The sequence below is a fragment of the Ornithorhynchus anatinus genome, chromosome 7 (genome assembly GCF_004115215.2).
Source record: "Ornithorhynchus anatinus isolate Pmale09 chromosome 7, mOrnAna1.pri.v4, whole genome shotgun sequence".
Lineage (NCBI taxonomy): Eukaryota > Metazoa > Chordata > Mammalia > Monotremata > Ornithorhynchidae > Ornithorhynchus > Ornithorhynchus anatinus.
In genome coordinates, this window is record NC_041734.1 from 22,338,961 (window position 1) to 22,352,630 (window position 13,670).

Sequence of the window (13,670 nt, forward strand, 5' to 3'; positions counted from 1 at the left end):
ACCTCATCTGTAACATGGGGATTAAGACTGTGAGCCCCATGTGGGACAACCTGATTCCCCTATGTCTACCCCAGCGCTTAGAACAGTGCTCTGCACATAGTAAGTGCTTAACAAATACCAACATTATTATTATTATTATTAAGTGATTTACCCAAGGTCACACAGCAGACATGTGGTGGACCCAGAATTAGAACCCGGGTCCTTCTGCCTCCCAGGCCCCAGACCCTTGCTCTATCCACTAAGCCACGCGATTCTCTACAACAGAGTTGGTAGACCTGGTCCCAGCCCACCATTGGCTCACAGTCTAGAGGACTGTATGTAGACACTTTGTCGTTTCTTGTCTCCCCCTGCATGTGCATTTGCCCATCTTTCACTCGTTTGTTTCCAGTAGCCACTGCCAGGGACTGTGTCGAATTCCCAACTGCATATTCTTTTCCAGGACTTAGTACACAACAAGCGCTTAATAGCACTATTACAATAATAATAATATTAATTGTAGTATTTGTTCAGCACTTACTATGTGCCAAGCATTATACTGAACACTGGTGTAGGAACAAGATAATCAAGTCCCACTTGGGGCTCACGGGCCAAGTAGGAGAACCAACAGGTATTGAATCCCCATTTTTGCCGACGAGGAAACTGGCGTACAGAGAAGTGACTTGCTCAAGGTCACACAGCAGGACGTGGCAGATCTGGGATTAATACCCAGGCCCTCTGACTCTCAGGCCGGTGGTCTTTCCACTAGGCCATGCCACTTCTAATTAATGAACTGTCTTGCCCTTTTGGCAACCGTGGCAGCACTCAATTATATTTGTTGAGTGCTTACCAAGTACAGCGTTACTAAGCACTTGGGAGAATAGAATAGAACAGACATGTTCCCTTCCCACAAGGAGCTTACTGTCTAGAGGGGAAGAAATACATTACTATGAATAAAGAAACTATGGATTTGTACATAAGTGTTGTGAGCCTTAGGGAAGGGTCAATCAAGGGTACAAATCCAAGAGCAAGGATGATGCAAAAGGGAGTGGGAGGAAAGGCAATAAAGGACTTCCTCAGGGAAGGCCTCTTGGCGGAGCTGTGTTTTGAATAAGGTTTTGAAGCTAGAGGCAGTATTTGTAAGAGGGGTTAGCAGCAAGATAGACTGGTACAGGGAGTAGGTTGGCATCAGAGGAGCGACACGTACGGGCTGGGCTGTAGTAGGAAATGAGAGAGCTAAATTAGGAGAGGGCAAAGTTATTGGGTGCTTTAAATCCAAAGGTTAGGTACAGAGATGGATGGGCAACCACTTGGAGCTTCTTGAGGAGCGGAGAAAGATGAATGGTCCTTTAGAAAAATGATCCGGGTGGCAGAATGAAGTATGGCTGGCAATGGGGAGAAAGAGAAGACAGAGAGGAGACTGATGTAGTAATCAAGGCGGGATGGGGTAAGTGCTTGAATCAACATGGTAGCGATTTGGGTGGAAGGGAAAAGGCAGATTTTAGCAACGTCGTGAAGGTAGGGTGGAAAGGATTTGGCGACAGACTGAATATATGAGTTGAACGAGAGAGAGCCGGGTCGAAGATAACGCCAAGATTCCGGGCTTATGATTCAGTCAAGACGGTGGTGCTGTCTACGGGAATGGGAAAGTCAAGCGGGGAGACGGTTTGGGTTGGAAGAAGAGGAGTTTTGTTGCGGACAGGTAAAGTTCGAGGCTTCGGTGAGACATCTAGGCAGGCAGGAAATGCAAGATTGCAGAGAAGGAGAGATCAGGGCTGGAGATGTAGATTTGGGAATCGTCCTTGCAGAGGCAGTAGTTGAAGACATGGGAGTGAATGAGTTCTCCAAGGGAGAAGGGTACTGACGGAGAATAGAAGGGGACCTATAACTGAGCCTTGAGGGACCCCCACAGTTAGGGGGTGGGAGGCAGAGGAGAGGCCCATGGAAGAGACTGGATGAGCGTCCGGAGAGCTAGGAGGAGAAGTAGGAGAAGACAGTGTCAGTGAATCCAAGGTTGGATAATGCTTCCAGAAGAAGGGGGTGAGAGTGTCAAAAGCAACAGAGGGGTCGAGGAGGATTCAGAATGGAATAGAGGCCGTCGTAAGGCCTGTAAAGCTGCTTAGTCTATGAGCCCTGTGTGGGGCAGGGACCGTGACCAAGCTAAATATCTTGTATCTGACCTAGTGCTTATTACAGTGCTTGGCGCAACCTTCCCAATATCGCTAAAATCCTCCCTTTCCTCACAATTAGCGCATCGGCCTCCTGTTTCTCCCTACGTCATACTTCACTCTGCCGCCCAGATCACTTTCTTACTAAACTGTTCAGTGCCCGTTTCCCCACTCCTCAAGAACCTTTGCTCATCCACCTCAGCATCAGAGACTTTTTCCCAGCAACTTTAAAGCCCTCAATCACCTTGGCCCCTCCTACCCTACCCCCCAATTTCCTACCCCAATTCAGCCCATCCACTTGGCTCCCCGAATGCCAACCTACTCACTGTACCTCAGTCTCCCCCACCTTCAAAGCCCTTAAAAGCACATCTCCTCCAAGAGGCCTTCCCTGACTAAGCCCTCAATAAATACAATTGATTTGATAGCAAGGACTTAAATACCGTTATCGTTATTGTGGGTATTATTATTATTATTGTTGTCGTCGTGCTCAGGTAACACCGCTAAGGATGTGTTAGCTCCCTATAACCTGACGTGCTGGCCTGGAATGATTTTATCTTTGCTAGAAGGTGTGTTCAGAAAAAATCCAGTGTCATTGCCGCATCTCCTCAGGATTCCTTCCTTGTCTGATGTAGCAGAAATCATCGTCCCCCTGCCATGTTCAGTTGGGATTTTACAAAAAGATTCACTGACCTACATGTGACCGGCTTGGGGGCTTCCTCAGTTTGTTTAGGGGAACATTTTGAGGCTCGCTCGGAAGCCACATGGGGGAGAATCTGCCTTGGTGCGTCGGGAACAGCTCGGCGTAGCCGCATGGTTGCCAGATAGCCCCCTGATGAGCGAGTGATTTCCAGGTCGTGCGCTCGGCCGACACGGAGCGTCCGAGTAAAGGACCGCGCGAGCAAGTGCATTCCTTTCCAGTTGAAAGTGGGGAATTTCTAGCCGTCGCCAAGTTTTTCCTCGCTTCCGTGGTGTCAGCGTTTGCCTCTTGTCGTTTCGACAGGTTGTCAACGACCCATCGGCCTGTCCTGCGGAAGAGCCAAGGTGTGCAGTTACAGCGGATGGTACTACTGTAACAATTGTCACGCGGACGACAGCTTCCTCATCCCGGCCCGCATAGTCCACAACTGGGACACTTCCAAGTATAAGGTAGCGGTTACAGCGAGCCGTCTGTACCCACCCCTAGCTCCGAGTTGGCGGAGCTCTCGCCGGCCGCTCCGCCCGGCCTCGTGGAAGGACCGCCGGCCTGGGAGTCAGAGGGCCTGGGTTCTGATCCCGGCTCTGCCTCTTGCCTGCTCTGTGACCTGGGGAAGTCACTTCTCTGGGCTTCCTCAACTGTGAAAAGGAACACAACCCGTCCCCTCGCTACTTAGGCGGTGAGCCCCGTGTGGGACTGGGACTGTGTCCCACCTGATAAACGTATATCTACCTCAGGGCTTAGAACAGTCCTTGATGCATAGTAAGCGCTTAAAAAATGCCAAACAGATAAAAAAAATGACCAAGACCACTAAAAGGCAGCTCAGTATTTATCAGTTAGACAGAAAGTTCCCATTGAGGCATCAGAACCTTACTAAGTCAGAATTCTCACGATATTTCAATTGACTTCAGTGGGAGAATTGCTCTTGCGAAGGATTATATTTCCAGGTAGAGCTGTTCTCTGGTGAGCATCAGATAGTTGCTGGCTGATGTAAAAAGAAGATGTGCGTGGTAGAGAGAGCACTTTTCTATGATTATCGTTTCTCATCCTTTTCATCCCTTTCAACGCCAAAGATGGAGAAATGAGAGCAGTCCAGGTTGGCGGGGAAGGAAGCTAGAAGGAAGTTGCCAGGCGTCTGTAAAGCCAAGGTTGGATAATGTGTTGAGGAGAAGGGGATGGTCGACGGTGTCGAAGGCAGCTGAAAGGTTGAAGGGGATTAGGATAGAGTAGGAGCCTTTGGATTTGGCGAGAAGGAGGTCATTGGTGACCTTTGAGAGGGCTTGGCTCATAGTAAGCACATAAGTAGTGTAATTATTATTATTCCTCCCGGAGGGACTGTGGGTGTGAGGAAGGCTGGCTGTGGAAGGGTCCGGGGCCAGAGACTGGCAAGACAAGAGTGGCAGAAAGACAAGGGGGCGGGGGCACTTCAAGAGTGCCAGTCTGGACGGTTTTGAATCGAGGGAAGGTGGGCCGGGCAAGCAGAATCATTTGGGACAGATGCAGAGGGCCGGGAGATGGACGATCCTGGTGAGGACGGAGGGCGGGTTCAGCGGGAGAACGGGTATGTGGAGGGGCGATGCCAAGGTAATAATAATAATAATGTGTGCTGTTTAAGTGCTTATCACGTGCCAGGCACTGCTAAGTGCTGGGGTGGTTATAAGCAAATCGTGTTGGACACAGCCCCTGTCCCACGTGGGGTTCCCAGACTCAATCCCCATTTTACAGATGAGGTAACTGAGGCGCAGAGAAGGTCACACAGCAGGCAAGCGGAGCCGGGATTAGAACCGATAGCCTTCTGACTCCCAGGCCCGTGCTCTATCCACTGCGCCATGCTGCTTCTCAGTGGTAGTCGAGAACTTCAAATAATTATTATATAATTATAATATAATAAAATATATAATATAATAATTTTTATTATTATGAGTTTACTGGGGTAGATTCATGATCATCAAGTCACACACAGTCCCTGATCCACAGAGGGCTCACAGTCTGAGAGGGAGGGAGAGCATGTATTTCATTCCCAATTTACAGAAGAGGAAACTGAGGCCCAGGATCCCCAAAGTTCCACAGCCAGCAAACGGAGCGGGACTTGTGATAACAGCTACCACATGTCTGCTGACTGTCAGTGTGGGCACGTGACCAAAACGATCACATCCCTTTGTGGACAGGGATTGTTCTCTTTATTGCTGTATCGTACTCTCCAAGCGCTTAGTACAATGTTCTGCACGCAGTAAGCGCTCGATAAATATGATTGAATGAACATTCTGGTTGGCAGTTGAGTACTGTAATCCCGGCTCTGCCGCCTGTCAGCTTTGTGACCTTGGGCAAGTCACTTCACTTCTCGGTGCCTCAGTGACCTCATCTGTAAAATGGGGATGAAGACTGAGCCTCACGTGGGACAACCTGATTACCCTGTATCTACCCCAGCGCTTGGAACAGTGCTCGGCACATAGTAAGCGCTTAACAAATACCAACATTATTATTATTATTACTCTAGTGCCAAGGGCACTGAAGGTGTTAGAGTGCCAAGGAGGTCTGCAAACATATTTGAAGGTAGAGGAAGAGTTGAGTAGACTGGACTCCATTTTTTCCCCTGATTGGCTGATTTTCTCCCTGGTGACCCAATGATCTTGATCAGCCTCAGTCACCTCATCTGTAAAATGGGGATAAGGTACCTGTTTTCCCTCCCTCAGAGCCCCTTGTGGGACAGGGACTGCTGGGTCTGATTGTAGAGAAGCGATCCCAGCTCTTAATACAGTGTTTGGTACATAGTGAGAGCTTAACGAATACGACGTTTATTATTCAATCCACCAAACGGCGTCAGTTCCCATATTCAGAGCCCACCTGAAAAAGCCGCTGCCTCCCAAAGACATAATGGATACTTGCTTATTTGTTTGTTTAGTCGTCTTTCATTTATATCCTTTGTGTCCGTACCCTTTCCATCTCTGTTTCCAGCGGCCTCCTCAAAATTGGCCAGCAATGCCAGGGGGAGGGAGAAGGGGAAGGGATGTGGTCCATAGCGCATCCTATCGGCCCTGTATCGTGGGGGGAAGAGAAAGGGGGTCACTTGGCAATGAAAGCAGATCTCAGAAGTAATAGCCTCAGATTTTTTGCCTGAACTCTTGAAAACTTATTCCAGTCTTCCAGGGGGCAGTCGATGGAAATGTTTTGAGAGAGTCTTGCGGGTTACCGGAGACTCTCCAATGCTTGCCAAGAGGCAGATTTTTATTTTCCCTTCAGTTCCTCACCATTAGCCTATTCTTGGGAAACCTGGATCTGATTAAAAAACCACGAGAAGAATACACAGCAGAGATAGGCAGGGAAATAGTTTTTTTGAGAGACTAACCTTTCTGTTCATGGATGTTTTTTCAGAGATTAATCTTCCTATTTAGCCTCTCAGGAAAAAAAATAACAATTTTCACTGCACATCTCTGATGTGACTTCCCCTTGGACTCTAATTTCCAGAGACGACAATTTAAGTGAGTTTGCTGATACCCCTCTAAGAAATAACAATTATAGTAATGCTAGTGGTATTTGAGAAGCAGCGTGGCTCAGTGGAAAGAGCCCGGGCTTGGGAGTCAGAGGTCGTGAGTTCTAATCCCAGCTCCGCCACTCGCCTGCTGTGTGACCTTGGGCTAGTCACTTCACTTCTCAGTGCCTCAGTTACCTCATCTGTAAAAATGGGGATTTAAAAATGTGAGCCCCATGTAGGACAATCTGATTACCCTGTCTCTACCCCCAGTACTTAGAACAGTGCTCTGCACATGGTAAGTGCTTAACAAATACCATCGTTATTATTATTATTATTATTATTAAAAAGCGTGTCAAGCACTGTTCTAAGCACTGGGGTGGGTACAAGATCAGCAGTTTGGACCCAGTCCCTGTCCCTCTATCTAAATAGGGAGAATTGTTGCCAAATTGTACTTTCCAAGCGCTTAGTACAGTGCTCTGCACACCGTAAACACTCAATAAATGCGATTGAATGAATAAATGAAAGAGCATGTATTGAATGCCCATTTTACGGAGAAGGAAACTGAAGCACAGAGAAGTGAAGTAACTTGCCCAAGGCAAGAGATGGAGCCGGGCTAAGAAACCGGGACCCCTGATTCCCAGGCCCGTTTTCTTTCCGTTAAACCGTGCTGATTCTCCAACTGGTGTTATTTATCTTGCGCTTAGTCTGTGCAAAATGCTATACTGAGTGCTTGGGAGAGTTCCGTACCACAGAGTTGGCAGACACGTTCAGTGCTCACGATGGACTTGCAGTCTCGAGGGGGACTACCTTTAAAGTTGTCAGTACAGTAAGGGTCCATTCCATCACCATGTTATTATTTCCTCACAAGCACTCTGCTTTGGCCGCTAAAATCTAGCCTTTCCTCCGGCCTCCAGGGCATCTGTCTGTTCCTGGAAAACCCGCTGGCACCTAAAGCTCACCAGGTTCAAATCGGACTATTCGTCTTCCCTCCCGAATCCTCTCCTCCACCTCTCTTTCCCATCACAGTCGATAATACTGCCATCCTCCCCGCCTCACCAGCCCGTAACCGTGCCGTCATCCTGGACTCCTCCTTCTCGTTCAACCCCCATCTTCAGTCGGTCAGCGATTCCTGTCGTTTCCTCCCCAAAGGCCTTTCCTCAGTCTGCCCCCTCCTCTTCACCCAAAAGACTCTATCGTGGGGTCCGGGTGCGAGTCCTCATCCAGCTTCACTGCTGTCTCGGCCTCCTCATAGACCTCGCCTGTCTTCCCTTTCCTCCTTCTCCAGGCCATACTTCACTTGGCTGACCAGATCATTTTTCTACCACATTAGTCTGTGCACATCTCTCCATTCCTCAAAATCCTCCAATTGTTGCCTATTCAACCTCCTACTTAGACCGTGAGCACCACGTGGGACACGGGACCGTGTCCGACCTGATTAACTTGAATCTTTCCCAGAACTTAGAATAATGCCTGACACAGAGTAAGCCCTTAATTAATACCGTCATTATTATTATTACTGTCATCATTATTATTCCTCTTCACGTGAAGCAAGAACTCCTGATTACCGGCTTCAAGGCACTCAGATCAGCTCTCTCCCTCCTCCCCATCCCTCTAACTTACCAGCTCTCTTCTCACACTACACCCCAGCTCGCACATTTCATTTCTGGCCAGCTGACCTGCTCACTCTGCCTCAGTCTCTTCGTCTCTTCCGTCGCTGCCGACCTCTTGCTCCCACCCTCCCTTCTCCTTGGGCTTTCTCCCCCTTCACATCTGGCAGACCGCTGTCCTCCCCCTTTTCAGAGTCCTCCTGAAATCACATCTCTACTGTCCCCACTTTCAATTCCCAGCGGATATACTTAGGTGTCACATTAGCATTTAAGAATTCACAACCAACCTACCCACTGGAGCACTTATATACGTAGCTTCGTACTCTGTGCATCCTCTCTATAATCTCTTGTAGTGTCTGATTCCTCCACCACATTGTCAGCTCCTTGTGGGCAGGGTTTTGTCTACTAATTCTTTTGTTCTTTCCCAAGTGTACAGTTATCTCTCTCCGCACTCCAGAGGTGCTCAGTAAATACTGTTGATTGATGATTATTATTATTGTATTGATCGTATGGTTCTTCTGGGCTGAGCTAAATTCATCAGTCATATTTTTTGAGCGCTTACTCTGTGCAGAGCACCGTAAATAAGGGCTTGGGAGAGTGCAGTGTCACAGGGTTGGTAAAGACATACTCTGCCCACAGCAAGCATACAGTCTAAAGTCCACAGTCTAAATCCTGGCTGAATGTAAGCTCGTTATGTCTGCCGACTCTTATATTGTGCCCTCCCAATTGCTTGATTCAGTGCTCTGCACATAGTAAGCGCTTAATAAATGCCACTGATGATGACCGATGATATAAGATTAAAGGTTTAGGTGGTTTCTCTTCCAAGTGGGGCTCGCAGTCTAAGAGAGAAGGCGAGCAGATATTTTATCCCAAAGAGGAAACGGAAGTTAAGTGACTTGGCTGAAGTCCTGCAGAAGGTATCTGATGGAACCAGGCATAGAAATCGGGTCTCCTGCCTTCCCAGGCTCAGGTTTCTTCTATTAGACCGCACTAAGAAAAGTAAGACAGATTCATAGACCAGTGAGAGTACATTCACGCGATGGACAAGAGTTAGTTAAAAAAAAAAACAAAAAAAAACCAGACGCCATGCGTAACAATAATAATAATAATGATGGCATTTGGTAAACGCTTACTATGTGCCGTTCTAACCGGTGGGGTGAATACAGGTGATCAGGTTGTCCCACGTGGGGCTCACAGTCTTAATCCCCATTTTACAGATGGGGTAACTGAGGCACAGAGAAGTTAAGTGACTTGCCCAAGGTCACACAGCTGACAAGTGGCTGAGCCGGGATTTGAACCCATGACTTCGGACTCCCAAGCCTATGCCCTTTCCACTGAGCCACACTGCTTCTCTGTGTAAATTTAAATGAAACCATCTATAGTAAAAGCATGAAATGTGCAGCTCAAAGAGTGGCTGGAGGGGGGCGTAGTCTTCAGTCCCCCTACTACTCCCCTGGGCCATAATGGGGAGGCGGGCCCCCCTCCTGGCCCGTCTCTCGAGTGGGATGACTGGGCCGGGGGAGGTTGATCTGTAATTGTTTGGGCTTCTCTGGTTCAAGCACTCAGTTCTTTTGGGACTCTGGACCCTGTGGGGCCCGGTTTCTCCCTGTCCACTGCTCTTTGTGGAAATAATAATGATAATAATAATAATAATGGTGTTTAAGTGCTTACTATGTTCCAGGAACGGTACTAAACACTAGGGTGGATACAAGCAAATCAGGTTGGGCACAGTCCCTGTCCCATGTGGGACTCACGGTCTCCATTCCCATTTTCAGATGAGGTAACTGAGGCCCAGAGAAGTGAAGTCACCTGCCCAAGGTCACACGGCAGACAAGTGGTGGAGTCGGGATTAGAACCCATGACCTTCTGACTCCCAGACCAGTGCACTATCCACTCCACCATGCTGCTTCTCACAGTGGGCCGGGGGAGGTTGGTCTGTCACTGGTTGGGGGTCTTTGGTTCAAGAAGTCAATTCTGTTGGGATTTGGGACCCCGGGGGGCCCGTTTTCTCCCTGCCTGCTGCTTTTTGCGGGAAGGAGATTTCACGTCCCTAATGAAGCCAATAGCCCACTTGCAGTTTCTGAGTTACTTTATTCATCTGGTGGACTCTAAAGCCAAAGTGGCAAAACACCATTGCGTGAAATTAGCCAGTTGATTTTGTTAGAAGGACTTTAACTCGCTTCTCTGAATGACTGTGGGATTAAAACAGTGATTTTTTTCAACAGCATAGCTCTGTCCAAAAGTGAGCTAGAGAACCAAAATTAAATTCACTTTCTGATAGAGGACAGTTTGGGTACAATTAGACTTTAATATTGGATTAGTGGAATCTGGTGTATTGACCCAGGAAATACCAAGGGATCGTCTTGGCCTAGCAGCGGATCGTTCGGTTGATAACAACTCCAGTCGTAGCATCCAAAAGCCAATCTTGGAAAAAATCCCAGCAAAAATAAAACCAAGAAATTGAAATCAGCTAAATTAAAAAACCAGTTCTTGTCTTAAGCAAATGGAGTACCTGGTTGAAAAATCTCCTTATCCTTTTCTCTTGTGGAACCCTGGAGGGTTAAATCATCTGGGCTTTAGAAGATTGGATTTCAGTGGCTTTACTGTCGATGATCTGGTCCATCAAATCCTAAAGAAAGTGATTTTAATTGTGTGCCACGCCAGGAAAAGATGAGTCTGGGTCCAAGGCGACTAGGGGAGGGAAGTCCAGCTCAGACGAATACTTGGTTTTTCCAGGTATCGAAACAGGCCAAAGAGTTTCTGGAGTATGTGTTTGAGGAGCCCCTGATTGACGTCCAACAGGAGAACCCGATGCTGTACACACACGTGGAACCTCTGGCCACCGTCGTCCGCCTGAGGCAACAGCTGAAATCTCTCCGAGCCTATCTGTTCAGCTGCCGAGCCACCGTGGCCGAAGACCTACGCAGGCGGTGAGAGCCGTTAGTCCTCTACCTATTAGGCCCTATGGTTTACCTCCTTGTCCTCGTCCTCCTCCTCATTCTCCTTTTCCTCCTCCTCCTCTTCATTCTCCCGATAATAAATTCTGCCCCTAAAATCTAGTGACTAGTAAAAGTCCCTGTGCCCTGAATGATCCTTTTTCTCTTCTTAATTGCCTGGGAATGATAGAAACTAAGGCACAGTTTGCTCAAAGGATGCAGGGTGGAGGAATCTGTTGCGTCTGACCCAGCCTAAGACAGAATATGTCATTCTGCCTTCTGGGTTAAAATTGGGTTAAAATTCAGGCCCACTTATCACCAGTGTTCAGCACCCCACCCGTCCAGGAGACCCAGGAACTCCATCCAGCTCTTTCTGCCCTTTTAATTTTGCTGTAAGCACTCAATAAGTGCGATGGATTGTGTGAAATATCTGAAGATGCACGTGATTCCCTTCTTACAAGGGCACGCAGTTCCAAAGCTAACCAAAAAGAGAGCAGTGGCCGAGGCCTATTTCCAAGTGGCCTGAAGTTTCTTCCCCTCCGTGGAGGGCCCTCATGAAGTGCTCACAGCCCAGCCCTTCGCCATGATCAGTACAGGACAATTCCTGGCACCCAATACTGGGGCCGTGCCTTTCCTAAGCGCACGTGAAAGAGGAGAGGACTCTCTCCATGCCTGGCTCGGCCGACTGCCTCAGCGCTGCCGCTGGCAACCCTTGCGTGAGGCCTGTGGCCGACGGGTATCGGGGAGGACCTGAACACAGCTCCCGCTCACTCTAACATCTGCCGAGCAGTGGGGCCGCCATCTTGCCTCCTCCTCGGCCCCTTTCTGGCTCAGAGCGACGGGGCGTTCCAGCTACTTCCCGTGTAGTTTTTTTTTTTTTTTTTTTGCAAGCGAAGCATGGCAAGTGGCGACACCCTCCCGAGGCCAAGTCTGTCTTCTGACCTCCCGTGGATTTGGCTCCTGTGCTTGAGGGCCACGTTCGGTACGAGGAAGTGCCACATCCTATTCAAGCTCTGTAGATCCCAGGCCCGTCGTCTAGGAATACATTCTTCCCGAATGTCAGTCTCCCTTTCCCACCTGCGTTTGTCCTCCACGCCCGCCCCCGAACCTACTTTTACCGGGCTTTTCCATCCCACTGCGTGTGAAAAATTCAGTATTTCTCTCGGTTGTTTGAAAATGATTCTGAAGAGAAAGGGCTCTATTTGAGGTTCCCCAAGACGGAATAGGACGAGTACATTAGGTGTGATGGCCGCCCCGGCATCCAGTCAACTTTCTCTGCTCTTATTTTCAGAGTCTTCCCTAGAGAATACCTCTTCCAGCAGATCCATCTGTACTCCCTTGCTGACCTACAACAGGTAAGGGACCTCCAGGTTCGGTTTACTTCAGGTCAGGAGGGAGAGCGGGGTCTTTTTGAAAAGTGACTGGGCTCCTAGCAGTTTCATTCTCTCGACTGGGTTATTTCTAAGCTTTATTGGGCATCATTTAGGAGTTTAGCTTACGAAGCTTACACGGGACCAGTGCTTTGTTCTAAGCTGTGAGTGTGTAAAGACGGCCCTCTTGGGCGGTGTGTGGGCCGCCTGCTTTTTACTTTTTTCTCTTTTAATGTCATTTGTTAAGCACTTACTGTGTGCCAGGCACTGTTCGAAGAGCTGGAGTAAATACAAAGTAATCAGGCTGAAGACGGTCCTTGTCCCATAAGGGGCTCATAGTCTTAATCCCCATTTTACAGATGGGGGAACTGAGGGCCAGAGACATGAAGGGACTTGCCCAGAGTCACACAGCAGACAAGTGGCGGAGCCGGAATTTGAACCCAGGTCCTTCTGACTCCCAGGCCCCATGCTCTTTCCACTGATCCACGCTGCTTCTGCCGGCAAATCCGCCTCTCGGTCCCCTGATCTTCCTGAGCTCTTTTTACTGTCCCGACTGGTCTTTTTACCATTATCCTCTCCCAGCAGCCTCTTGCTGGAGCTGGGGCTTCATGGCGACTTTTACACATTTCTTTCGTGTCCCCTCGATTGCACCCGTGTCCTTTCAGCCACCGGTCGAGGAACCGGCTCCAGTCCCTTCCTTTCCCCCGCCCCCGCAGAGCTCTGGGATTCAGAGCACTGCCTCCGGGCTGGCGAGTCTGGGGGCAGGATCTCCGTCTGTGGTCTTGTCCTGCCTTGTGATGGCGGCGCTAACTGGGCGCTGGCTCAGATTCAGATGTGTGAACTGTGGGGCTCAAGGCTCACGGAAGACAGGCCCCGCACCACCCCAGCTGCGTAGACCTACGTAGAGAAGCAGTGGGGAAACAGCAGCACGGGCCTGGGAGTCAGAAGACCGGGGTTCTAATCCCGGCTCCGCCACGTACCTGCTGCCTGACCCTGGGTCAGTCACTTAATATTTCTGGGCCTCAGTTCTTTCATCTGCAAAATGGGGATTCAGGACCTTTTTTTTTCTTTTAATGATTTTTTTCTAAGTGCATACTATGTGTGAGACACTTTTCTAAGCGCTGGGGTAGATACATGTTACTCTGGTTGCACACAGTCCCTGTCCTCCCTCCTATTTGGACCGTCGGCCCTAAGCGGGACCTGCTTAACTTGAATCTACCCCAGCGCTTCGTACCTTAGAGTCTAGAGGGGGAGACAGATATTGAAATAAATTACACGGAGGAGAAATGGCAGAGTGTCACAATATGGATTTAAGTGTCGTGGAGCAGGGGGTGAGGGGGCGAGATGAATGTAATGTGTTTAGGGAGTACAGATCCAAGCATGTAGGAGATGCAGACAGGAGGACTTAGGCAAGGCCTCTTGAGGGAGATGTGATTTTAGGTGGTCT

At 48.9% G+C, this 13,670-nt stretch overlaps 1 protein-coding gene across 1 annotated transcript in view; it reads left to right on the forward strand.

The window, feature by feature from the left end:
* Positions 1 to 13,670, forward strand: part of PLEKHM3 (pleckstrin homology domain containing M3) — a 115,076-nt gene that overhangs the window by 39,479 nt on the left and 61,927 nt on the right. Inside the window, exons 4-6 of the mRNA XM_029068936.2 lie at positions 3,145 to 3,290; positions 10,654 to 10,847; positions 12,145 to 12,208. Coding sequence (XP_028924769.1) covers positions 3,145 to 3,290; positions 10,654 to 10,847; positions 12,145 to 12,208 — 404 coding nt within the window. The remainder of the gene's footprint in view (positions 1 to 3,144; positions 3,291 to 10,653; positions 10,848 to 12,144; positions 12,209 to 13,670) is intronic.